At 47.7% G+C, this 26,497-nt stretch overlaps 7 protein-coding genes across 7 annotated transcripts; 1 reads left to right on the top strand and 6 right to left on the bottom strand.

Annotated features, from left to right (window-relative positions):
• Positions 1-208: 208 nt before the first annotated feature.
• Positions 209-506, bottom strand: ANOM_006090 (uncharacterized protein; the record flags this gene model as incomplete). The annotated part of the gene is made up of 2 exons (XM_015551347.1): positions 209-401; positions 468-506. Coding segments are annotated over 2 exons (231 nt in total), but the record flags the coding sequence as incomplete, so codon positions are not given.
• A 1,443-nt stretch (positions 507-1,949) lies between these two features.
• Positions 1,950-2,672, bottom strand: ANOM_006089 (uncharacterized protein; the record flags this gene model as incomplete). The annotated part of the gene is made up of 1 exon (XM_015551346.1): positions 1,950-2,672. One exon carries the CDS (start codon positions 2,670-2,672, stop codon positions 1,950-1,952), a length of 723 nt encoding a protein of 240 aa, XP_015406827.1.
• Positions 2,673-6,587: 3,915 nt separating this feature from the next.
• On the bottom strand, positions 6,588-9,187 carry faa4 (long-chain fatty acid-CoA ligase FAA1; the record flags this gene model as incomplete). The annotated part of the gene is made up of 6 exons (XM_015551345.1): positions 6,588-6,957; positions 7,011-8,155; positions 8,209-8,604; positions 8,659-8,684; positions 8,749-8,849; positions 8,897-9,187. 6 exons carry the CDS (start codon positions 9,185-9,187, stop codon positions 6,868-6,870), a joined length of 2,049 nt encoding a protein of 682 aa, XP_015406828.1. The 3' UTR covers positions 6,588-6,867.
• Positions 9,188-10,886: 1,699 nt separating this feature from the next.
• Positions 10,887-12,205, top strand: ANOM_006087 (S-adenosylmethionine-dependent methyltransferase; the record flags this gene model as incomplete). Its single annotated transcript, XM_015551344.1, has 3 exons — positions 10,887-10,947; positions 11,103-11,264; positions 11,508-12,205. 3 exons carry the CDS (start codon positions 10,887-10,889, stop codon positions 12,203-12,205), a joined length of 921 nt encoding a protein of 306 aa, XP_015406825.1.
• Positions 12,206-12,864: 659 nt separating this feature from the next.
• ANOM_006086 (uncharacterized protein) lies at positions 12,865-14,305 on the bottom strand (the record flags this gene model as incomplete). Its single annotated transcript, XM_015551343.1, has 2 exons — positions 12,865-13,839; positions 13,913-14,305. Coding segments are annotated over 2 exons (1,368 nt in total), but the record flags the coding sequence as incomplete, so codon positions are not given.
• Positions 14,306-19,061: 4,756 nt separating this feature from the next.
• On the bottom strand, positions 19,062-21,432 carry ANOM_006085 (Hsp70 family protein; the record flags this gene model as incomplete). Its single annotated transcript, XM_015551342.1, has 4 exons — positions 21,385-21,432; positions 21,182-21,305; positions 21,057-21,122; positions 19,062-20,980 (listed from the first exon to the last, which is right to left on the bottom strand). Exons 1-4 carry the CDS (start codon positions 21,409-21,411, stop codon positions 19,062-19,064), a joined length of 2,136 nt encoding a protein of 711 aa, XP_015406823.1. The 5' UTR covers positions 21,412-21,432.
• A 1,926-nt stretch (positions 21,433-23,358) lies between these two features.
• ANOM_006084 (uncharacterized protein) lies at positions 23,359-26,359 on the bottom strand (the record flags this gene model as incomplete). The annotated part of the gene is made up of 4 exons (XM_015551341.1): positions 23,359-23,863; positions 23,910-25,592; positions 25,648-26,127; positions 26,190-26,359. The coding sequence occupies 4 exons, from the start codon at positions 26,357-26,359 to the stop codon at positions 23,779-23,781; spliced, it is 2,418 nt and encodes an 805-aa protein (XP_015406824.1). The 3' UTR covers positions 23,359-23,778.
• Positions 26,360-26,497: the final 138 nt, after the last annotated feature.

The raw sequence follows: 26,497 nt of genomic DNA, 5'->3' as shown, positions 1-26,497 counted from the left end.
CTCCTTGCGTCCGTCCGTTGCTGACATCCCGTCATTTCGATTCCCAATGGGCGTCCGCTCCCGCCGACAGTCCCGGAGCTTTGATTTGAGCCTACGGTCACACGATGAAGTTGACTCGGCCGACCACAATCTAGGCATTCGTCAGTGAAGAAGAGGCAGACTGCAAATAAACTCGAAGCCCCCTCCCCCATCACACTAAGGCCCTTCTTCAGTGGCCATCCTTATCCACCCGCGAGATCCGAATCGCCATCTTACGATCCAACTCTTCCTGCTCCTGCTTTGTTGGAGCCATGCCCATGGCGCCTTCTACTTCCGGTAAAACCCAGAGGCCAATCGACGCCCAAGCCATCACGCCAACTCCGAAGAGAGCCCTTGTTTTCGGCGACAAAGAACGGTAGGAGCTAGTAGCGGGCGGGGATTAGGCCAAATTTGGATAATGATCATGGACAGGAATGGTATATACACACCTCCAGAGAGACATGTCTGTAGATCGATGATTTGCCAGGTGGATGGTGAGGTGTGTCGACTCGCAGGACCTCCTGGCTGTTCTTCACGTCAACTTGAATGAAGGCCACCATTCCTGGAAGGGTTAGCTTAGACGAGATAAATTGCCTCAGGCCGGATCGAGAGTTCCCTTCTCACCGCTTTTAATTCTGCCCGAGTCATCGGTACTCCGTCTTCCGCCGACCTTCTTTGTTGGCTCCTGGTGCTATACAAGGGTCAAGTATAACCCCAGTCCATAAAACCTTTCTTTTTTTTTACTGGGTAAGGAAATCAAATATGCAAGCTAGACATGTAGCTTCCCATGGATTAGTTGGCTAAGTTAAGTTTGGAACCTTGTCCCTATACTCTCAAAAACACCTCCACTATCAGCAGATTCAGCACTGATTCAGCGGTCTCCACATCTACCATTCTGTTCGTTTGGTAGGTCGCCCCGTTAGAAGGAGAAGTACGTGGACTACCTTTGAATTTGACCAATTGGAAGATTGTACCGCAAGCTGTATTCATTGGATTATGACAGCGGAGCGCTCTGGTATTATCCTATCCGACTATCTCTTAGGGCTAGATACATTTGCTGAGACATCACCCAACGAGTGATTCTACGGAGTAGACATTCAAGACACCAACTCTTGACTCGACTTCTGCTAATGAACTGAGATTATTAAACCACTGCTCGGATTTATATACTTTTAGTCCATGGTAATTGCCCTACTTTTCTAACCCATCGTCAGAGAGCAAGACAAGTTAGTTACTTAGGGCTTCTAGCTTACTAACCGCCTCGTTTTTAATTTTGTTTTTTTTTTTTCTGTTCTTGAATACCAGGTAAAAGTCTAAACTTCATCTACGAACACATATTATGTTTCGTTTTTGATTATTTGATGAGTTAAAAGTGGATATGAAGTGGTACTTGCCTAGAACGTTTACTAGGATATCTTCATTATCTTACCGATTGGTGTTGACTGCCTTGCGACACATACAGGGGGGGGTTCAAAAAGTATGTATCCTATATACTTATAGATACCTAGTCTCTCACAGTAGGCAATTAGAGCCATAGGTACCTACAAGCATAGGGGCCACATACTTTTGAGTCCTCCTGTAATGTAAAGTGGACATCAAGGGCCTTGAAGACCGTATACATTACCATCCGAAGTAGTCTATCGATACCCTAGGAGCCACCAGCAACATATATAAGCATACAAACAGAGATGAACTCCAAAGCTCAAGAATGTCAACATACAGACCCTTTCTCTCTCTCTCACACACACACTATCCCAAACACTACAACAAGAAGATACCCACAGCAGTCCACACAACCCCAAGAGACACCAAATTCACTAGTAGATCATATACTTACTATACATGCCAACCCCCAAACACCCAAACACCCACACCAACCCCCAAACCCCCCAGACCCAGCAAAACAACCCCAAGATAAACACAAAGAGAGATCAACAACCACACAAAACCCTCCAAAGATCCCAATTCCCCCCCGTAAAAACCACCAAATCACAAGTCTGCGCGACCCTGTCCAGCGCCAACTCGATCTCCCTACGCCATGCGACATCCTTCGCCGTATAATAATCCGCCCGGTCCCAAAAACAGCCTGCCCTCTCCAACGGCAACAGAGACCCGCCCACCACAGCCGACCAATGCAGATGGCCCAGGGTCAGGAACTCCACCTCGGCCTTGAAGACGTTCGCAGGCGCCACGTCGTCGTCGTCGCTGGCTATCCACGAGGAGTGCATGACGAAGACGCCGATGGACGAGGTCGGCGGCTGCTGCACGAGCATGCGGCGCCAGCTGGCGTCGGGCCGGAGGTAGAGTTCTTCTTCGAGGGGGTCCGCGGGGGGTAAGGTGTAGCCGTAGTTTGTGGTTGTTGTTGTTGCTGGTTGGGAGTCGAGGCGTTTGCGGAAGAGCTGCGGCCAGATTTTGGGGGTGAGGAGGGGGTTGAGCGTGCGGTGGGTTGTGGTACTGCTGCTGCTGCTATTGCTGGGGGTTAGGGGTTTCTGGGGCCTGAAGAAGAGGGCTTCTTGGAGCTTGGGGGAGGTGGTTATCAGTGCGTGCCAGGTCTGGGAGGTGCGTTGGGCGGCGGTTAGGAGGGTTTGGGGAGGTGTTTGGAGGAGGATTTGTTCGAGGATTTCGGGGATGTGGAAGATTTTGTGGGGGGGCATTTTCCTCTTTTCCTCTTTTTCGTTTTTTTCTTTTCTTGGGGGTTTACTTGGTGTGGTGGTTTTGGGATTTTGCGTAATTTGAGGTATACTACTGGGTCTAGGATTGGGGGGTGTAGTGGTCTTTTGGGGATATATGGAGAGAGCCGCGGATAGGGACAGGATTTGATGGAAGGGATGAAAATAGAACGGAAGAAAGGAAATGCATGGTCCATTTCAATCCCGGGTGTTTCATACATGTCTCTTCAATGGAGTAAACATGTTCATCATATCACTCTTGATACGGGTGTGATCCTCAACTATCAAAGCGGATGTGAAAGTAGACAATGAGATCCGGAAACCCCATTGTTAGGGCTCGATGCCTATACACAATGAATGTGGCCTTGTCTGTATGAGTTATCATTGTTCGGAAGCTCATTGATTCTGATACTTTTCTATAATGACCACGAAACAGGCAGTATACTGGCGTCCACACATTTTGACGGCAAAGAGGTTCATTACCTATTGGGTTTCATGCTCATCGTAGCCTTTTGATGTATCAGTATCATTAGTTACACTGGTTGGTCATTCTCAGAGCGTCCCTTGGTCTTCGAGCGACGAGATTCTGGGTAAAAGACACATCTAGTGTCTGTGAAGATCAACCAAGATAGCCAGTGGCCATGGATTCGTTCTTCTGGATTGACTATGCAAGTGCACGAATTATGTTGCGAATGAGTCCAGGAGTAAATAGGGTCATCAGTAAAGAATACGGCCATGCGTCTCTATACTCCCGTGCACAAGAGTGATATTTTTCAGCCGGTCGGTGTATAAAATGGGCGAGTCTTCGAAAAGCTGCTTGGTCAAGATTTGACTGTAGAAGCTTCGAGATTAAGATTTCTGGATCTATGAGATAGAGCTAATAGAACGCTGAATCTGCGAGTCCCTTCTTGGTAGGGGAGAGTGTAGGTAGCTTAATGATACAGCCGGCTGGTGGTGTAGAGTTCTCGGTTGTTTAGAGACATCAATCTCTTGATTCAGCCTTTGGGGCTGGGCACTGGAGATATCCGTTGCTCTGAACACAGTTATCGGCCGTCAACGAAAAAATATCGGCATATTTACTTTGTCCAAGCCGGTTACCGAAGTCTTTCAAAATTTTAGCAGCACGGTCTCTAAATGAGTCGCTCTTCTGTGGTTTCAAGAGCTGGTAAGGTTATCTGGGTCACCGGATATAGGTCTGGCTCCTCGAATATTTGGTTGACTCATTCTCTGCAACAATGCATGCAGTTTCTGGTGCATCATCAGAGATGATCAAGGATGATGGTGAAGAAGAAGAGATAATAGAAGGTGAGAAGAGTAGAGAAAACAATCCCAGTTCACGCGGAGTCAATGAATTCGCGAAATGAACAGTCCCTACGATATTTCAATCATCTATAATCAAGTCACTGTAATCTGAATGTATAAATCAGAATCTCTGTCAAAGTGCATGGCCTTTGGTGGCAATAGATGTCAGTCTTTCCTATTCTCGCTTGCGCATGGATGCTGGTCTCTGTCATATTGGCCTTGTCGATACCACGATCGGCTCGAAGTGGAAACCCTCAGCCCCGCTATAATCCCAGGGAATTACTTTAGTGCATGTTTATAGTGATTTAACATATTGAATGGACCATAGTCCCGTGGACACCGGAGTTGTCTCATCACAGAATACCGACGTAGAGTCCATAGCCTAAGCTTCAGTTTCTGAACCGCCTCTTGATATATAAGGCTATCTAGATCCTTGTCGTGGTGATTGCAATCAAAGAATGCCTCCTGCATCTAGTGAATCTCTTTCCGTATGAAATTCCACACTTTGGATGTAGACCATTCATGGGATTAATTCCAGCCCCATTGTATGGAACAGGCAATTATTTCTATACAATGTTGTGAATGCACTTGATAGTATAATATATCCATTAGTTATTTATTGTGAATAATCATCACTAGCATAATAGGTAAAAAATATTATTTGCTCGGCTATATGACATTCTTGCCGTATATGTGAGAATGCTCCATTGCAAAGGCGACAAAAGAGGCTTCTCAGCTACCAAGAGAATATTTGCTGAATGAAAAAGTAAGACTGCTACTGATATGTTTTATATCTAGAAGCTTAGCAGAAGCTTGGGCATAGCTCACACAGAACGCACAAGCAGCTTGCATTGATCAGGAAAATACGTTAGATATTCCATATGCATCAAGTAAACTCTGGCTCTTATAGACTTTCCAAAAAGGCAAGGGGCGGTATATGATAGGTATCTGTGCAAACCGTATATGGAGTATACATGACACTATTACAATAATTAGTGGAGGCTTCTCACGGCTTCCATCCACCTCTACTCAGTAGATGCAAAATCGAGCCTCGCTATACGTCTGTAACACGCAGGATCGCCAAAAGACCCACTTTGCTAGTAGCTGCTGATAAATGAACTAGCAAAGGGCCAGCAGATGATACCTGCAGAAAGTAAATAACTCCTAGTTACTTCGTGCTGTTTATGGAAGTTCTCAGCTATGAACTCAGCAAAATGTGGCCCATGCTAAGAATATGTGATTGTTACACCTGACTGTATATTTGCTTTTTATTGACTACGCATTGCCTATTTCCCAAGGTATAAATTCATGTCCCTTGATCCTACTTTTCTCAATCGTTTCCAACTCAAGCCTTCTACTACACTTGTCTGACCAGAGTATAACTCAGTTCTTTCATCATGCGTTTTTTCATGCCAATTACCTTCCTTCTTGCCACTACCCTTGCTCCAACCTTTGTTGCAGGAGGTGGAACCTGTGGCGATGGTGCTGTACGTAACTATTGCGTTTCAATCATATTTACCTTTGTCTTTGGGATATGCCTTTGGCTATCTGGGCTAACATTTGGCCACTATACGTAGATTTGCCGTTATACTACCGATTGGCCAATGGACGACTTCAAGCCAGGTCCAAGCGAATGTGACTGCCCTGACGGGGTAAGCAGATGAAGCTCAACAATTGAATATCTTGCGGTGATTGCCTGCTGACTGTTGCTATCTAGACTACGTGCACAGACTCCGGTAGTACAGACACTTGGAACAAAGGCGTATGTTTCGAGACCCTGTACACTATTAGGACGATAGTACTAACAGCCATACCCAGATTCATCATTATACATGCCAGGAAAATCACTTGTCCTAGTCCTATAGGATATCTCTTGTCTGTAGCCGCTCTGGTATAATATTCGTTTCCAATTCAGATCCTACCCAGTGCTTGGGTATCGAATAGTATGTATTCTGTACAACATAATTCGCGATCTATTACAACGGGCGATGCCACCTCTAGCCTTATAAGCCACGGGAGAGTAAACGAGATAGGAACAAGGTATCGATAAGGCTTTTTCAATGAAATGGTCACAACGAGCTCAAATCATAGTGTATTAATAGACCGACGACCCCTTTTATTTCGAGGCGCTTTAACGTACCTGCCGGGCTTAGCGTATCTTGGAGCACAGCTGTCAGATTTCACAATTATGGCTTAGCTATAGCTACATTTTATTAATGCGTTTCAGGGTTGCAGAGGCTTGCTGGCTGTTGATATGGGCCTAATTATAAACAGATTATGTTCGTGGTTCATTCCTCCCCGGGATCAAATTGTAGTATAAGTAAGACCCATCATTGTCGTCTAAGTAACTGCGGCTTCATGTCCAGGACAAGGTTGAGGAATGCAGTCAGGGCCTTCGTTACTCTGTGGATTAGGGCTAATTGGGCAATCGCGTATATCGTCATGGGTTAATACTTATGGTCAGAGAATGAGTACCCTGCCTTATAGGTGCACAAACTACAATTCGAGTTAGTAGAATAGCTTCAAGTTGTCGCAAAATCGAATGATATTTCATACTACTACTGTCAATTCCTACTAGTAAAAGTGGACATATGACACAATATTAGTTGCTAGGACAAGCATGCATTTAATCATCTCCAATTCATTATGCTCTTTAATAATGCGAAGATAACGTAGACACATTTTCATCGCCGTCCTGTGGGATATTTGAACAAGAAAGAAACATTAAGGAAATACACAGCTTCAACAGGAAAAAAACAAAATTCTCAATCCGGACTGGCAATGCAGTACATATCAAAATTAACCAGGCTTCGGAAGAAACTAAGAGATATATATGATGACTTATCCGACTTTAGCATAACGTCAGTAGCCCCGTCATTTAATTTTTGCCGTAAGCACTGTCAATGTCTTTTTGGAAGTGACCGACAATCTTCTTGCGCTGGAGCTTCTGAGCGGCGGTCATGTATCCCTAGAACAAGTTAGTGATATGATTGCACTCAAGAGAAAGCAGCGATAACTTACATTGTGGGGGGTCCATTCTTCGTCAGACAACACCACACCGTTGACAATCTCAATGCCCTTGAGACCGCCCGCACGACCAGCCGTCTGGAGCTGCTTGAGAACAATCCCCTTCAGCTTCTCGTTGTGAACCAGCGTCTCCAGAGTGTCACCCTCAATGCCATTCTCGTGGGCGAGCTTCTTCAGAGCGGCCTCAACCGGGACAATGATAGCAATAGGCTTGTCCTGATCTTGAGCGGCATATACGCAAATGTTGCCCACAAGGGGAGAGGAGCGGTAGACAGATTCGAGCTTTTCGAGAGCGATGTATTCGCCGTTTTGCGTCTTGACGAGGTTCTTCTTGCGGTCAATGATCTTCAGATGGCCGTTCTTATCAAATTCGCCGATATCACCGGTCATGAACCACCCGTCCTCGGTATAGGCCGCCTTGGTTTCCTCCTCATTGTCCCAGTAGCCCTTGCTCACACTGCCTCCCCGGATGAAGATCTCTCCTTGTGGGGGGTTACTCTTCGTGAAATACCCGGCATCAGCGAAGTCAACGAGTTTCACTTCAATGGAAGCAGGGATTTCACCGAGGGCGTCCGGGTTCCAGGCCATCGGGTCATTCAGAGCACCCATAGCCGAGGTTTCGGTGAGACCATATCCGCTGATCATTGGGGCAATGGCCATAGACAGGAACTTTTGGGTATCCTTCGAGATTGGGCCACCACCGTTCATCATGATGCGCAACCGGCCACCAGTCGCCTCCTTCAACTTCTTGAAGACAACAGCATCCAGTAATGAGGAGCCCACACCGTGGCCAGGGAACCCAGTCGTCATCAAAAAGTTCTTGGCGGCCATAGCACCCCAGAACATGCTTCTCACGATGAAGTTGTTCTTGTTCAAGTTGTTAAGCACACCCTTCTTCACTGATTCCCACACGGCGGGCACACCGACAAGAATGGTAGGCTTGAATTCACGAATGTCACCCTTGCAGTTGCGCATCGACGCGTCCGACAACGTCCGTGGGTTTCCATAACCCATAGTACCACCCCAGATTAGACAGAGGTTCTCGAACATAAACTCAAGGATATGCGATTGGGGGAGGTATGTCAACAGAGCATCGGAGGGCCCAATGTATGGTCCGACAATTGTATTGATACCGGCGGCTATTCAACATTAGCTTTGGCATACTAGGGTGCGAACGGTTGGGTTAGCTTACTTGCAGCGATGACATTTCCGTGGGTCAGAGGAACACCCTTCGGTGGGCCGGTAGATCCGGAGGTGTACATGATGCAGCAGAGATCTTCAGGAGATGGTGGGACAGGGTCCACCGGATTCTGTTCACCCAACGTCCGGAGATCCTCGAAGCTGATGAGATTGATGTCCGGGTACTCAGTCTTTATCCTTTCTAGGTCCGCCTGCTTAGGCGCCAGGTGCGAGTTCCAGATGATATGCTTGATCGACTTAACGTCCTTGAGTACATTGGCCACTGAGGGAATGAGATTGGGATCGCAGAACATGGCAATGCTGGATGTTTGGACGAGGGAGTGTTTTAACCCATCCTCTCCGAGGGTGTCATAGGCAGTAACGATAGTCAACGACTGAGATGCAGCTCCTGCTCCGAATTAGTACATGGAACACCGACGCGCGCAAGACAACTGTAACGAACCGTGTGACATGGCCAGCCAGTTTTCACTAAGAATCCGTGTTAGTCGATTGACCAATGAACTACATTTCGACTGAGTCAAACTACACTCACCTCGTTGCACCGTAAAGATGGATCTTGTCTCCCGTCTGGAGTCCAAGCTTCTTCAGACCTGCACCAAGTTGGAGGGCCACTTGCTCATACTCGACGAAGCTCTTGTAGCTATAAGGCTCATCTCGAAGTATGTCCACTTCTTGTCGACCTCCTTTTCGACGCCATCAATGACCTTCTTGACCTTCTTATTCTCCTCGTGAGTCTTGATCAAGCGGCGACTTGCGACAGCCTTGGCGTTACCGAACACGCGCGCAGAGCGGCGGAAGACATCGTAGGTGGTTTCGACACCCTCCACAGGTATCACGATGAGCCCATCCTTTGCCGCCGGCAGTCGACGGGGGATAGTCTCTCCAGGCACCGCCTGCACGCCAGGAACCTCCACTGAAAAGGGGGGCTTCTTGGAAATGCGCGGTTGAAGATGGGCGTTTTGTTGGGACATCTTGGCGGTGGATTACGAGAATACGGGAGTATAGATACAAAGAGAGAAAAGTTGGGAGGAAAAGGTAACTGGCTTTTGGAGAAATTAGTCGGCCGATTACCGAGGAAGAAGATCTGAGGTGTTTGCAGTCGGACCAAAAACGTGCGAATAGCAGGAACCCACGGATCGCTCCAGAGTGGCAGAACTCAAAACAACAACTTACGGAGAATAGTAAGTCGTTGGTACGACTGTACGGGAGTACACTGGCGACTCTTCACTCCCAAATGGCCAAGCAGTGAGTGGGAGGGAGGGTGATGGATTGAGCCGGATAGAAGATCAGATGAGCAAGGAAGATAAAGAAATGCGGGGGGAGGAATACGAGAGGGAGGAGAGGAGAGGAGAAAGAACGAGGCAGCTCAAGATGAAGCTTGAACGGGATGAAGTCAGAGCGAGACTTTTGCGGCTGGGCATTGGTCCAAGGCGGTCTGAGCACTCCAATGACGTGAACGGAACTGCGTTCCTGTCTCAGCTTTCGATCCAATCTCTTCGTCACTTAACAGAACTACGCAGGGGGGAATCTACAGTCCTTTATTCCATTGTTCTCCCCGAACCCCTCCCTTTATCTTGAGTCTGTACATCCCATATGCTTGCAAACCTGCCGGGAACACGAGACACAACACCCCCCTGATGCCACACAGACCTCAAGAAAAACGGTCTCCATAGTAATCAAACCCGACTAAAACTACGGCTAAATCTTTAATTGACAAGGTTGCTCGGAACTTTCTCTCTCTCCTCTTTGCCCCTTACCGCGGTTCAGACCAAAAGAACCCAGGCTTCTGATAATGTCCGAGACGACAAGCGATTCTCGTACCGAACCCGTCGCATTTGTTGCCTTTTTGAAGCCGATTCATAGTCAAATCAACCGCCAATACTGTCCAAAGTACCACTGCCGGAGCTTCGGGAGAAGCTTTAATCCGTATTTTGTTGGGAAAATGGCCCAACACTCGAAGATCTCCGTCTTGAGTCAAAGTAGAGTTCACTGCCTTATTACTAGAGAAAAACTCCCATTGCAGAATTCGCCTCTGTCAAGTAGTAACACTGTCACGCATAACCAAAGCTAATGAGTTCATAAGACATTCATTACGCACCACTTTTTCCCTGCTCATTGTATCCAGCCAGTGGGTCAGCATTGGCCAATCAGCAAGGGTACCAATGAACGTCTGCTCCAAAAGTTCCTCGGCTGTCAATCCCGTCGCGCAAACAAACTACGGACAATGGGCCACCCTACTAGTAACAATGCCTCTTGACTCCCGACTCCGTTAAATCTCTTCCAAAAAAGAAAAGAAAAGAAAAGAAAAAAGTACGGTAGATCAATCGGCTACTATCCCGACTCAACCCTAATTAGGTACATGCTTCGTCCCCTCTTAGTACTTACAGCTGTCGCTTCTATTCCGATCGGCGCGATACATGGCGCTACAGGGAACATCCTGGGTATCATCACAAGACAAAAACAAAAAATAGTCCAGACCTGCTAACTAATGAGGCTACTGTAGTTTCGAGAGACATTTTACCTTCCCGATAGACGCGGAAGCAGTTACGCTCCCGGTCCAAAGTTCTAACTAACTCGAGCTATCCTAACCCTAAGAGCTCGAGCCTCCGATCTAAACGGAGTCCCAAGATCCTCCTAACCTTACTTCTAAGCACCGACACAACAGCTACAATGGAAGAACTCACCAGCTTCCTGACATCTATCGGCGAAGAGGTCGAAGATGCCGAAGAGGGTATGTTTTTCGCACAACAATCCCATCCCTGCGTTTCGATTCAATCCCGTAGCACCTCGTGTAGACTATGCTCTCAGATCGACCGAGAAAATCTAAGACAAAAAAAAACACCAAATAGCCCGGCGCGCATTTAGTTAATTTCACATCCTTGTTAGAATGCTTCCTTCTCTTCGCGCAAGACATTCCCTCGGCCAATCTAGGCTTCGTCGATTCACGAGCAACGTCTGTCGATGTAACCATCCACGGACAAGACTATACCATTAACCAATCTCCGACGCTGTTGTCGTCGTCGCGCGCGGGCGGCACGACTGGCGCAGGTAAATCTCTCTTCTTCCGTTTTACTTTATTTTCTTTGCTATCACTTTCACATGGATTCATTTAATGAGTTCTACACTATGTATATCCCATTCCGAACCCTGGACATCTTATCTGACCAACTCTATCTACTACATCTATCCACCTACATTCTCCTATCAGTCCAACCAATCTATCAACCACCAATGAGCTAACTACTAGTAATCCACCCCGCAGTCCTCTGGAAAATCACCCCCTCTTCGCAGAATGGATAACAACGCAATCCAACCCGCTGTGGACCAACACGATCCTCGCCCCAACCTCGACAGCCCTCGAACTCGGCTGCGGCATCTCAGGCCTCATAGCCCTGGCCCTCTCCCCCACCATCACGCACTACATCGCCACCGACCAAGAATACGTGCATCGTCTCCTGCGCTCCAATCTCGAGTCCAACGCCCCGAAGCACCCACAGCCCAAGTCCAAGGCTAGCAACCGCAAATCCAGTAAACAGGGCAGCACCACCACCACCAACAAGACATCACAAAAGTCCACCACAAACATCACCTTCACCACCCTGGACTGGGAAACGGATGACCCGGCCGCGCTGAAGGATAGTATCCCGACTAGTGACGGGGGCGCGGATCGCGGGTTTGATGTGCTGATTTCCTGTGATTGTATCTATAATGAGGCGTTGATTGCGCCGCTTGTGCGCACTTGTGCGGATGTGTGTCGGCTGAGGGCGGTTTATGCTCCTGGGGGGCAGTTGCGGGAGGGGGAGAAGAGGCCCACGGTTTGTGTGATTGCGCAGCAGCAGCGGTCACCCGAGGTGTTTGAGGCTTGGTTGAGGGAGACGATGAGGGCGTTTCGGGTTTGGAGGGTGAGTGATGAGGTGTTGGGGAGGAAGTTGGCGTCTGGATCGGGGTATTTGGTGCATGTGTTGGTGTTGAAGGGTGGGGATATGTGAGATTGGGTAAGGGAGTGTCGGTCATGGTTGCGAGGTGGATAGGGTCTGGAGGTGAGGGCTGGTGACTTCCATCTACTCGATGGCGGTTTGCCTGTCCTGTAGCGAGACGAGTACGGTGCGGAAGCAGTTCATCGAAAGTTCAGGACACCTCTAGTCATGGGCAGACGGAAAGTGTGTTGAAGGCATGCACATGATATATTGATTTATTGGTTTGGCCACTATCAAGGGTCGGTTGCAATGATGCAATGAGCCACTGACGGGCTTCACGATATCCATTAAGTAACATAAAAGAGATGCGCGCGAGCACCACAGCAGTTTTTTCTTGGTGACCCACAAAGTCACACGGGTCATAGGTATAGATGGGTTTATATCGTAGGTATCCACTATGTTAAAAGCAAAATTGACACAGGAAACGAATAGACGCAAGTCGACCAGCGCCCCAGAACAGAATGACCAGCAATGATGGAAAAGACATTACATTACTCGAAGAGAATTGACATAAGAAGTAGACAAAGCCACCCAGGAATGCGTAGAAGGGTATTCACGCAGCTGCAAAGGTGTCAAAAGCTAAAGCGTGCTCGTAGGATGCAAATGCAAGTTCTGCGTATTTTAATAGCGCAACAGACCGTATTAGGAAAGAAATAAGATCGATTGTATTATTATTTTGACTCGACGGTCTCCTTGGACTCATTTGGTTCCTGATTTCGTTCATCGGGCCGAGACACCTCGGCTTCGGTGGGGATAGAGGGCTTTTGCTCCGGGGAGGCTCGCGATAGAGCCTCGACGGGGCGAGGGGGGATGGAAACTAAACGCTCCCGGGGCTCATCCTCGGGATCACGATCAATTATGGAGGATATCGACTGTTTTGTAGAATTATTGAGCTTCCGTGCTTTCGATGGCTCCTCCGGGTGCGGGAAAGGGACCGTCGGGACGGGTAAAGTCCGATCTGCCGCCTCTGTTTTCACGGGATTCTTCCGGCTCTCCTCGTCATCCGATGCGGAAGAGTAGTCCATCTCTTGTGGGTAGCCTTCAGGGTCTGTAGGGGCCGAGTCACCGCGACTTTCTTCGGTCGACGCACGCTGCACAGTGGACACCGGCGGAAGGGGTGCATTAGGGTCATAGACGATGCCGCAAACTTCCAACGCCCTTGATTGACTCCCCAGACTGCGATCTTTATGCTTCTTGGTCAAATGGCACATGAAACCATGTAGCGTCACAAAGTCTGCCTTTCCACAGCCGGCAACTGGGCAGGTCAGATACACTAAACTACCATCCGATGGTCGCTTCCACAACGCGCGTCCAGACGGGTCGTGTGCTGCAGGTCGTCCGTGTCGTTCCCCCCAAGCCTCGACATTCTTAATGGTGTATTTTTGCTTTCGTCGAATGGTGCCGGCAGTGGGGTCATGAGAAATATGTTGAGGGGGAGGATGCGAAGGCGGTGCCTGTACAGGCGGTGGAGGGATGGCACGAGGCTCTGGAGGACTTTGCTGCTTGAAGAACGCAAGGGTGGTGGCTGCATTGGTCTCTGACAAACGACGTGGCGGCGTCGGCCGCAGTGGCGGAGAGTCCATGCTTGCATTATACCCCAATCCCATAGATTCTCGCTTCAGTCGTTTCCGTTGCCTACGAAGTTCCTATGGTGCGGGCAATTGCCCATGTCAGACTAATATCTAGCGGGTGATCGAAACATAATGTATTATAGCATACCTCTTCTTCGGCTTCAGCACTCTCAGTCATCCTACGAAATTCTTCGTCTTCCCGCTTTCGAATAGCAAGAAGGTGGCTACGAGCAGCCATACGAGCTGCTTCTTCATGTTCCAATTGCCTCAGGCGAGCATCAATCTGATCTATATGAGAAGGAGGATGAGGAGCCGGGCCCGGTGGGCCTGCTTCTTGCATATGATGAGGTGGAGGAAAAGGACGGAAGTGAGAATGATTCGGCATCATTTGCTCAGGATGCACTGGTTGACTCGGATTCATTGCGATTGGGTGGAACCGTGGCAAGCTCATGTTGACATGGTGGTGCCCGGGGGCACTGCCGTTAATACCATTTTCGTGAACGGGTGCCACAGGCGGTGCAGCAACTGTCATGATGGACAACTGTAGAAGCAAGTAGGGTTAGCGAAATGGTATTTTTACTTTTTTCTTTTGTCCGGGAGTATGCACCATGTAAGTAGAGTTGGTGGTGTAGCGGGTGAAATCCGATGAGAATGAACAGTGAACGATGTAGAAAGAAAAGTATAAATAAAATAAGATAAAAGAAAAACAAAACGGGACAAAATATTCCAAGCAGGGGAGAAGGGAAGAGAAGGAGTCAAAGCCCAAGGAAGAGGGAAAAAACGGTCCAGCAGTGACAGAATGTAGGGTGCAGAAGGGTTGAATATAAGTGGGCTAAGAATGATAGATAAGAGGGCAGAAACAAAAGCCAATGCTAGTGTCAGAGGAGTATGAGCGAGAGGTAGGGATTTGACAAGGAGGCCCCGAAGTGCTCGAATAAGAATCAAGACTTACACTTGCAGCAATAGAAGGTCGAACAAAGTAAAAGAAAGTACTTCCCCAAGAGCAGGAAGAAGAGAAACAAACCGCTAGCGCGCTGCACTCTGCCCGTTTTTTTCCCCCTCAAGAAAAGTACAGTGACCAGGAAATTTCCCGTGGACCCTTTCAGTGATGGTCTTGTCACCCAGTCAAAGTTGAAGAAGTGGTAACGGTCAAGCAAGGGATTCAACGGATTGGAAGTCAAGACCGCCGATGATAAATAGGCGGTAATGCTAATTGATGATGGTAAAAGTTTATCTGGTTTTATTTTTCGTTTCTTTTCCTCTAAACTTTTTTTGATTTGTGAAAAAGGTTGAGTCAAAAAAAAGGTAAAAAAATAGGAAATAAAAAAGTAAGACGCTAAGAAAAAAGAGAGAGAGAGCGAGAGCAGAAAATAATAATAATGGCGCTTTCAATTGGGACAGCTCGAGTTCACTAAACTAACTTAGTATACTAGTAGTTTGAACCCCGTTTTGACTTTTGCGGTCAGTTCCAAACAAACCAGTCCATGGATCGAGTTGAGCTCTAAAGTATCAGATGTAGTAATAATTGTCAATTTACATCAACAGCCTTACATGGGCTGAAAGGGGGTAGCACAAGAAATGCAGATTCATGACCATAATTCTATTCTCCAGTTCTTCAGCACTTGGATATCAACAAATCGCTTCAGGGTTTTTGTGAAGAATTCTTCCTTCATCTCACGAGAATGTTATGTTTTTCTAGATGAATTTTTTCCTTCCTCCATTTTTTCTTTTTTTTCTTTTTTTTCTTTTTCTCTTCTGATCTCCTCCCATTCTGATTAGGATTACATTGGATTAATTACCTGGGTAATACCAAGTGTTTTGCCCCCCAATCATCCAATGTGCTGTGTTCTGTTGGACCCCCTCCGAATAAAAACCCACTACTGTCACACTAGTGACAAACACAATCAACTCATTGATGTACAGTTTTTTAATTTATCACCCCCCAGTCGAGGATCTGAGATGTACTATGTACAGAAACACTGGGTACAGGACGCGCGACACCGGCCCAAAGCAAGAAAAGAAAATCCCAAACTAAAACGATCAGCCACACACCACCGTTCGGCTGCGATTCGATCCAATCCAAAGCAGAAACCAGAACGGTGCCCAAATCCACATATCAAAATTCCATTGATCTCCTGCAAACGGGAGAATCCCACTGACGAATTCGTAAAACCAAACTTCGAGGCGTTCTTTCGCTTTCCCACAGGACAGCAGAGAAAAGACGGGCAACAAATTTTCTAACATGTTATTTTATTTTTAGCTGGGACGGGCCAATCAGGGCGCCATGATCTACTACCAATATGTAACATGGTTAAATGAGGAGGGATGTGGAAGATCATGGAAAATTAGTGGATTGTGTAATGCGTGATCATCAGTGGATTCCATAGTATTGTTCACCTACGAGGAAGTCGTACTACTTCCCTGGTACCTCGTCCTGCCACAACATACTATCTCAGACAGATGAAACCTCCTGGGGGTGGGTTTGGAAAAAAGGGCGGAAATGTGGCAACAATGTCCCTGCCTGGAACAAAAAGAAAAAAAAAAAAAAAAACAAAAGGTCACGGGAGAAAAACAAGTTACCTGTTCCTTAAGGGATGAAAAGGCCCATCTGGTAATGAGTATTAACTAAGTGGGGAAAACCCAGAAAAATCCATCTGGAGATTCAGACTCCGTATGGAGCAAGACAAAAGTGATCAGCAAATCAGGACGAGCCAGGGCGAGCGTCCAGACACAAGAGAAAGCCAGTCTTGCTACGGCGTAGTGAGTAGTCTTGTCCATGGGTCACGACCCAGAGATTCATCGTTGGAATCCTTGGATTCAGGAAATGACAGTTATTTTTAATTTGATTAAATGTGATGATTGTAAGAGTCTGGGTCAGGTACGGAGTACAATCCCTTCGTCTCCTCCGTTGACTTTGGGTTAGGGTATGGGCGATCGATCCTTTCTTTTCCTTTCGGGAATCTTTGAAGAGTACGTACTCAGTCCTCCGTATCGTATCCTCCCCCTCAGTTTCCCCTCCAGATCGAAAATGAAAATGAAAATGAAAGTGAAAATGAAAATGAAAATGAAATAGAGCACTCCGGAGAAAACCCACTTATCCCTTCCCTCTATCTCTGACAAGTCTTTGCACCCTTGAGGTGAGCTCCTGGCCGCAGTTGTGTACAACGTTGATTTGTTTCTCTACTGCAACTGCTGCTGCAAGTTTCGCGGTGGAGCCCTGTGTAATGCTGGATAAGAGGGTACAGCTACAGGATATACACCATCGTAGTCGTCGTCGTCGTCGTCTCCTCCTCCTCCTCCACCAACATCCATAATATGCATTATTATAGGGAACAAAAGGGATCGATTGGCCCCATCCCAACCCTTGATAACTACCTAACACTAACCAACCTATAGCATCCCCCCGCTATAATACCGCCGCTGGGATAATCAAAAGCCTACCCCATATTTGGGGAGCAACTTGTCCAAACACTGTAGGCGGTTCTGGCCAGCTTATTCAACCATTGAACTATATTACCATAGTTTATCCAGAGTATAAACAAGTGGTTTGATAAGTCCAAAAAGTATTGTCAATCCTGCATATCTTGCTCCACCATGTGCATCACAATCCACACATACACATACACACTCTCTCTCTGCAGTTGTGTCAAGCCCACACACCCCCCCTTTTAACATTCCAATAAGAAAAATTCTTTCCTGATTTATTTATTATTATTATGATTACCAAACCCGGGGGTGTGAGGCTTCCCCCCCCTCCTTCCTCTGTCTTCTCTTTCTCTCCCTGTCTGATGATTCAGTTCAGAATAATAAATTTAAAAAACAGAACAAGTCTTGTAAAGTGGTACCATCCAAGCGGATTACATATTGTGGATTAATAAAGTGTTAAATTCCAAGGCAGAGATCGATATATAACCTCACCCCATGCAAGGAATTCCACTACTATTGGAACATCCCCGCCAACAATGGGGTCCCTTTGACTTGAATTTTTTTTTTTTCTTTTTTCTATCTTTCTTGTTTCTGCCCTTTTTTCCTCTCCTATCGGTGAGAGCTTCGATATCCTCGGCTCATCATAACTATCAAAGATGGCATGTTAATTAGTAACCTACTCTACCTAGTTTACTCATCTTCATCGCCAAGCCATTCAACCCCAATAATAAAACGAAAAAGCAATTAATAATACTCAAAACCCACCAACCAACCAAGTAGTTAACTAACTAAGAGCAAAAAAGCCCCCCATTCAAACTAAACAGTGGAATGGCGGACTTGAGCAACAGAATGGTGTGTGTGTGTGTGTGTGTGTGTCTTGCCTTCGCATAGAAATTCTGATTCTGATTCGATCCCCACCGGACTAAAATACTGATTTTAATTAAAATGGCCCAGCGATCATCCCCAAACTAGTGAACAGCTGGCAAAGGACAACACGAAATGTGTGTGTGTGTGTGTGTGTGTGTGTGTGCCAAACAATCTGCTTCACTCAAGGACACTATACCGCTTGGGTTAATACTCCGTAGTGTAGGGGATTTTTTTTAATTTCTTTTTGTTTTTTGGGGATTTTTGTTTTGTTTTCTGTTGGATATTACTCGTGGTCGAATGCATGTACTGTGTACATTATTTTTCTGTACTATGTATCTATCTGTATGTAGGGACAGTTGGCTAGCATGGGGTGGATAAATCCTTGATTTAGAGAAACACGAAAAGGAAACCCAGAGGAATAGCCAACCCCGAATGCAGCAGGTACTCTAAACTAACAAGGAAATGAAAAAGAAATGAGAGAGAAAATAGCGGCGACACTGGTCATCATCAAGGATACACTACTCCGTTGAACGCGCGCACCCTCGGCCCACTTGGAGAATTCGGACCAGAATGCAGATGGGGCAGGGAAATTGTGGGCTACGACTCTCGCTGTTTGGGACACAAGGAAGCTATCCAGTTCAGACAACCTTAGTTTCATCGTAAAACGCTGCCGAAGCTGCCTACTCAAGATCGGGAAGAAATAAAAAAAAAGTAAAACTTTGTTGAATCGAGAGGAGAATTTCCTGTTCTATTAACACATGCTCCGGATAAACCCTTTTTTCGTGGTCCCCAGCCGTTAAATGTCATTAAAGTTACAAGTGTAGACAGTCCTCGAATCCGTCAAGGACTGCCTCCCAACAAACAGCAAAAGAAACATTTCAAGTATGCTCATCCGACCCTAAAAGGTATGAAGGCAACCGGTTCCAGTACAAACGAGAAGAAAACAAACACCCATACACCGAGCAGAGGGCATAGAAATCAAAAACTATTGGTATGTATACATATCATATGCGTGTTAAAACAATGGTGAAGAGAGAAATCTCTAGATGAGACAAGAAAGAGGATATAGGAGAGGGGTACAGGGAAACAAACAACCCTGAACCTTTGCAGGGACAGGGCCAATCAGTTGTGGTACATTTAGGCCTTGTTCTCGCCCTGGTTGGCCTCGCCAGACTGAGACTGCTGCTGCTCGGCGTTAGCTTGTGCATCTTGTCGAAGAGGGTCAAGCTGGCGTTCTGGAGCTCATCGGTCTTCTGCTTGAGCTCCTCAGCAGTGGCGGTGCCCTCGCCGGACTGGTTCTTGACAACGAACTCACGGAGAGCGGTGATCTTCTCACGGATCTGCTCAGCCTCGGCCTTGTCAAGGCGGTCCTCGAACTCCTTGAGAGCCTTCTCGGTGTCGTTCAAGACGCTGTCGGCACGGTTGGCAGCCTCGATGGCAGCCTTGCGCTCCTTGTCCTGAGCACCGTACTTCTCAGCATCCTCAACCATGGACTGGATCTCATTGTCAGAGAGACCAGAGCCGGAGGCGATGGTGATGGACTGGTCCTTGTTGGTGGACTTGTCCTTGGCGTGGACGTGGACGATGCTGTCGGCATCGATGTCAAAGGTGACCTCAATCTGAGGAACACCACGGTGGGCAGGGGGGATGCCAACAAGCTGGAAGTTTCCGAGAAGCTTGTTGTCCTTGACGAGCTCACGCTCACCCTGGAAGACCTTGATCTCGACAGCGGTCTGGTAGTCGGCAGCGGTAGAGAAGGTCTGGGACTTCTTGGTGGGGATGGTGGTGTTGCGGTTGATCAGACGAGTGAAGACACCACCGAGGGTCTCGATACCGAGGGACAGAGGGGTGACATCAAGGAGAAGGACGTCGGTGACCTCACCAGCAAGGACAGCACCCTGGATAGCGGCACCAATGGCAACAGCCTCATCAGGGTTGACAGACTTGGCGGGCTCACGACCGAAGATGGACTTAACGGACTCGGTGACCTTGGGCATACGGGTCATACCACCGACCAGGATGACATCCTGGATCTCGCTGGCCTGGAGGTTGGCATCCTTCAGGGCCTTGCGAACGGGCTCAACAGTGCGGCTGATGAGAGGGTCAACCAGAGACTCGAGGTTGGAACGAGTCATCTTGAGGTTGATGTGCTTAGCACCGCTGGCATCAGCAGTGATGAAAGGAAGGTTGATCTCGGTCTGGAGAGAAGAAGAAAGTTCGATCTTAGCCTTCTCAGCGGCCTCACGGATACGCTGGATAGCCATGCGGTCGCCGGAGAGATCGAGGCCAGACTCCTTCTTGAACTCCTGGACGATGTGGCGAACAAGGTTGATATCGAAGTCCTCACCACCGAGGTGAGTGTCACCGTTGGTAGACTTGACCTCGAAGACACCCTTCTGGATCTCCAGAACGGAGATATCGAAGGTACCACCACCAAGATCGTAGACAGCGACGACACGGTCAGCCTCCTTCTCCAGACCATAGGCAAGGGCAGCAGCGGTAGGCTCGTTGACGACACGGAGGACGTTAAGACCAGCGATCTGACCGGCATCCTTGGTAGCCTGACGCTGGGAGTCGTTGAAGTAGGCGGGAACAGTGACGACGGCGTTCTTGACGGGCTTGCTGAGGTAGTTCTCGGCAGTCTCCTTCATCTTGTTGAGAACGAAACCACCAATCTGAGAGGGAGAGTACTTCTGGCCACGAGCCTCAACCCAGGCATCGCCGTTGTCGTGCTGAACGATCTTGTAGGGAACCTCCTTAATGTCACGCTGAACCTCAGCATCGGTAAACTTGCGACCGATGAGACGCTTGGTGGCGAAAAGAGTGTTCTCGGGGTTGACAACAGCCTGACGCTTGGCAGCGATACCAACGAGACGCTCGCCATCCTGAGCGAAACCGACAACGGAAGGAGTTGTGCGGGCACCTTTGAATTTTATGTTAGCCGCAGAGCTCACCAATCATATGCCGAGCTCCCGGAAACGAAAAAAATTTTCACGTACCTTCAGCGTTCTCGATGATCTTGGGGGTCTTTCCCTCCATGACAGCGACAGCAGAGTTGGTGGTACCTAAAGAGACGCATTAGATGCTTGTTTTGATGAATTGGTCTTGTCTGGACGGAACATACCCAAGTCAATACCGATGACCTGGCCCTTCACCTTCTCCTCACCACCCTCTGTCGAGTTCCATCTCCGGAAGGATGTGCTGGGGACTCTGAGACCGGCGGCGCGGGTGAAAGCAGTGCGCGGGAGCTATTGCATTAAAAGCCAAGTCAGTTTCGATCTCGAATGCATTATGCGAAGGTCTGTTCGTTGGGAAGAAAACACATACCGCGCGGGTGATACGCGAAGGCAACATTGTGATTGAGAATTAAAGAAGATAAATAATACACAAATTAAAAGAAAATATAGGAAACTCCAGTCGACTCAATCGAAGGGAGTGATGAGGTGTGGATGAGAGAGAAAAGGGTAGGTTGAGAGGGTGAGGAGTGATTAAAAGGAGATGATGGTTTTCAAGTCTTTTCCGGGGGAGAAGGAAACATAAAAAGAAGGGAGACCGGCAGTAGTAAAAATTGTCACGGAGAGCTTCGGCCCGTCGTCGAAGTTGGTAGAATCACAGCAACGTAGCTGGCCACCCAATGAGTAACCGGACTGCCTTTAGACCGCCTGGGTAACCGAGCCAATCGGCATCGCCACCCGCGAGAGCTGTGTTTCCCGCCGGAGAGAGTCCCATTCCTACCCGTTGTGACACTACGGAGTTAGTAGGAAGACTCCGTAATAGCTAAGCTGTGGAGGCCTTCGTCCGAGTCAATATGGATCTTTTAATTCCATATCCTAGACGGTTTAAGGGTTCATTTTTGGCTTAGTCTTGATTTGTAGACTATACAAGGGGGTCTCTACAACTATAAGATCAATTGCTCATATGGTGGAGCTCTATTTTTCTTTTTTGCTGTCACTATACGGAGTGGATATAGCAGAATGCTACCTGAGGATGGGATACAGATTATAGAGATTGAGCCAGTACCAAATCGAATTGATTCGTTTTTATCTGATCAGATCGCCTTCTTAACTAGCCTAGAACGTGTCTTTATCATTCTCCCAATCTCCCGAATGGAACTACTGTTATTATGTACTCCGTAGGGTGGCGACATATTGGTACCATATTGGTACTGTACATTGGCCACCTGGTATGTACATACATACCAAAGAAGCAAAGCCGAGGAAATTTCCTACTTCTTTTGTTTCCTTGCCTTTCAGTCTATTTTCTTTGTTTTCCTTTTCACCGTTCTCCTTTTGGAATACCGCAGCAATGCCGCCGCATTCTTGGCCTTTTCTTTTTTTTCCTTTTTTTTTTTTTCTTTTTTTTGCGGCTTCTATATCTTATCTACCCGCCCCTGTGATGCATCCATCGTAAACGCTAGCTGTTTCTAGAAGTATCTCAACAACCCAACACTCGTATCATTTAGGACTTACCAAACACCTATTGTCTAGTAGACCTCGTCATTGAAATAATGCGTCTCACTCTGATTCAATGGAGTCGAATTGTCTCTTCTAGGCGCAGAGACACCGTCGAGTGTACAAAACAAACTCGCCTCAGGCGTGTATATATATACTAGAGAACGGGGACGGTTTTATTTCAAGTCAAGCCAACCAGAAAGTACCAGATACACCCATGCTGTTTTCGATAACGCGACCCCTATTCCTCTTTGTTTGCACAGCACAAATGTAAGAAAACGATAAAATAACAAAAGGGAAGTATTGACGAGTAGTGCTACGTTTTTTACAGCATCATAGTATACCTAAACATACAATGAGAGCACAAAGACAAGAAAGTCTATAGACGACACTTCTAACTGTAGGAAACCAATGATGCTTCTTGCCTCAATGAAGTCAAAGTCGCCTCCCTAGAGAATAAATTCCAGATATGTCGACATTGAACTGTTAGAATGTGAAATGCCTCGCACAAGTGGCGACGAGTGTTGGTTAGCATTGCCGTATACCTTAGGAATACGATCCATCTAAGTAAGAGCCTTAATTTGACACTGCTGAGGATGTGCGCTATTTCTTCCTAGGGGGCCAGTTATCGATGGAACAGTGCCCTCCGATTATATTTTAACTTTGGATGTGAACAATACCTACAATGTTCCCAGTAGGGCCATCTTTCGTATACCTCCAGGTCAAAAGTCTACCGCCTGCTAGAGGTCAGGACGCAATTACTTTGACCATCTTTCACATCGCACAAATCGAGCAGATGCACGGAAACTTTTGACATAGAACTATAACTATCCTTGCATATACTGCGACCCATCTCCTTTCCCAAACTCCTGAAACCAAATGCAACGAGACAAATGAATCAACTATGCACAAATGGATGCCTCTGAAGATAGCGAGTAGAGCGACTCCTTAACTGAGCTAGGAGATGAAGTAAACTTGGCGAGTAAAGGAAAGAAGGAAGAGGAAGAGAAAGAAGCGAATGTAAAAAAAAATGGTATCTCCAAGATATCATGATGCGAGAGATCGCACATCAAGCCCAAACTCGAAGACGGAGGAAATAATAACAAACTGAACACCAACACTGTCAACTATACTCCTCTCCCGTTGCCACCATGAATCCTTTCACAGAAAGGTTACCGGATCATATTAATTCAACATTAAGCGACGTCAAGTTTGGAAGTGAAAAGTCATAGCCTAGCTGCGCAAGAAGACCTTGAAACAGGATGTTGTTCTAGCGGTAATTGACAACGGGGAATGTCTTCCGGTCCCCAATGTTAAGCTGGTATTCGAATATACCATCGACAGTTGCGACGTACCTATGCAAGTCAGTATTGTCATCGTCAATGTACGCCGGAAACCTACAATGTTCTGCCGTCTGCACCCCACCCAATTCCAGCAGTACTCCCTGGCTCCTGGTCTCTGTGTCCAACTCCCAAACTGCGGTCTGGAAGCTCGTTTAAGATACTCCTGATCCAGCGAGGAGAGCGGCTGTTGTCAATGCCTAATATTTGCTGCCGATACCGCGGGTGGTTTCGGGTATGTGTTTCATTGACCACTTGTCTTTGTCGTCGAAGGCGCTCTGCCGCCACGTTGGTTCGCAGTTCTGTATTTGATACACGTAGAGGTTCGTGTCGGGTACCAGTCGGGTTGTCTTGTCTCTCAGTATGTCTGTGCCCGGAACGGGATCGCTGATGGTCCCGTGGCCGTGGTATTGACTCTACAGGGGCCGTGGAGTAGTCCAAAGTGGCGGACGGGCGCCCCAAAGTCCCATAACTTCGATTTCCTACGCCCGCTTCGTTACCACTAGAACTACTCTGATCGCTCGACGAGTCTGCAGCACGCTGACGAGTGTCGGATACGATCGATTGTATCTCGGACGGTGAAGCAGTCCAACTGAGTGTAATGCTTGGCTGCGGTTCTATGTTTGAGCCGCCCGCCTCCGGAGTTCGATTGAGTGTTTCGGGGTTGCCCTGGGATAGGATAACAGAAGCTTGACGTCTAGCATTGTGTCTGCGTTCGCTGGCTCCTGGCTGCGCTGAGGAGCCGTCCCGCGGCGTGTCCTGGAGCGAATCCCCATGGCGAAGGGGCGAAGTGGGACGAGAAGTACGATTGGACACATCTGTGGAACCTTGGAAGCGCAAACGGGGTGCAGGATGCGGAGGAGCATTGGCTCTGGCTCGCCTCTCTGCTAAACCCTCTTCCAGCCTTGAGGTCCAGCGAGCTGTGTTCAGAAACTCTACGATTAACCTCTCCCTTTCGGTGAGATCCTGTAACAGAGCATCACGCAATGGTGGATTGTCGGACGCTTCCCCACCCAATTCATTTGGCGGAGTGTCGATGGATCCCAGGGCGGCCCGCTGTCCTGCATCTGCTCTGGATCCTGGGCTGGACCGGCCATCAGTTTCAAGTTCTAAACCCACCGATTCGTCCAAGATGGGCTCAGTACGAATTTCCTCGATCTCAGGATCATTCCTGTCCAGATGGATGATCTGCCTGCGTAGAAAACCCTGGCGGACATCTGCAATTCCAGCCCGGCCCTTGTCTTCGAGCCACACTAAGAGGTCCCAAGGCTCGGGCGCAAAAGTCATACAGCGCACAGCACCACCATTGCAACAAAGCCTTGAAGAATTGAAATGACATATTATCGAGCTCTTCTCATTTGGTTCATGGGTAATATCCCGAAGCGTTTTAACATCAAAAACAGTGATAACCCCGGATTGAGACCCAATGGCACACAGTCGACTAAACTGGGAGAATGCAACAGTAAAACAGCAACCATCATCGATCCGAGTACCGATATCCATTTCAATGGAACGGAGAGGATCCCAGTTCCAGCCTGTAAGCTTTTCACCGTTCGTTGTTAGGACGGTTGTATCGAAGTCGCGGGTAATATCGTAGAAATACGCGCGGGTTTCATCACCAACTGCAGCCAGGATGGTAGAGTCTGGTGAGACGATCGCATAATTCATGCATGCTGGGTGATTGAGGACCTTGAGAACCTTCGAACGGGTTAGAGAATAAACGGTGACCGACTTGTCATTATTACTGGCAGGTTTCATCAGCATGTCAGTGGTTTGACGGTAGGATGTGACCGCAATACCTGAGAATGATGATGTCCTCATCCGCTAAGCCTTTTCCATCACCAGGTAGCCGGTGGATAGTCACGGAGTTCACGATGCTGCCACCAAACTTATGCAGCTGGACACCCGGCAGCTGCACGTGGTCGGCTTCCTGTATTGAATCCGGTTCGTCGCCAGAAAACCAGGATTGGGAGATTCTTGTAGGCGCACCAAGATCAATCGGCAAGGCACTGTCAACATCTAAAGGTTCAGAAGTTGATGTATCCTCCTGTACACGCACTCCCCGGTCGGAAATCCTGATTAAAGCACATTCACCATTGTCTGAACCTCCAACCGCGATCCAACCGTAACCCGCAGCAAGACATTTCGGTTCGAACGGGATAACAGCTAGAGTCTCTCGTTTTTGCGATGATATGTGAATTATATATATGACTCTGTCGACGACAACGTAAATCCTATCGGGGTCAGCGGTGCTGATATAGTTTCGCAGTTGTTGATGGCTAAATGGTCGTTAGTTCAAGTCAAGCGTGCGACCGAGTTGCGCTAAGTCTAGGACACTGACAAATTTGGGATCTTAAAGGGAAAGAAGCGTCGCTTTTTCGGAAGGATTAGAGACTCGGTCGAATGGTACCTAGAATCGCAGTGCAGCGCGTTAGTAGACGGCGGAACATAGGTATACATCATACTCGTTGGATGGGGAAAGACCAACGAAAGCGCAGAATCCGTAGTCATGGTGAGAGGTCGAGGCTAGACTAAGGTGACATCGTTGGATGTATTGGTTCCCATGTGGTAGCGGCGTTGCGAGAATGACGGAGGGGAGGGTCGCTATAGAGGCGAACCACAGGGAAGGTGAACACAGTTGGAGAGCTG

Source organism: Aspergillus nomiae (genome assembly GCF_001204775.2).
Source record: "Aspergillus nomiae NRRL 13137 chromosome Unknown contig00137, whole genome shotgun sequence".
NCBI classification, from domain to species: Eukaryota; Fungi; Ascomycota; class Eurotiomycetes; order Eurotiales; family Aspergillaceae; genus Aspergillus; species Aspergillus nomiae.
The sequence above is the reverse complement of the archived record's forward strand: the minus strand, read 5'-3'. Positions and strand labels throughout refer to the sequence as shown.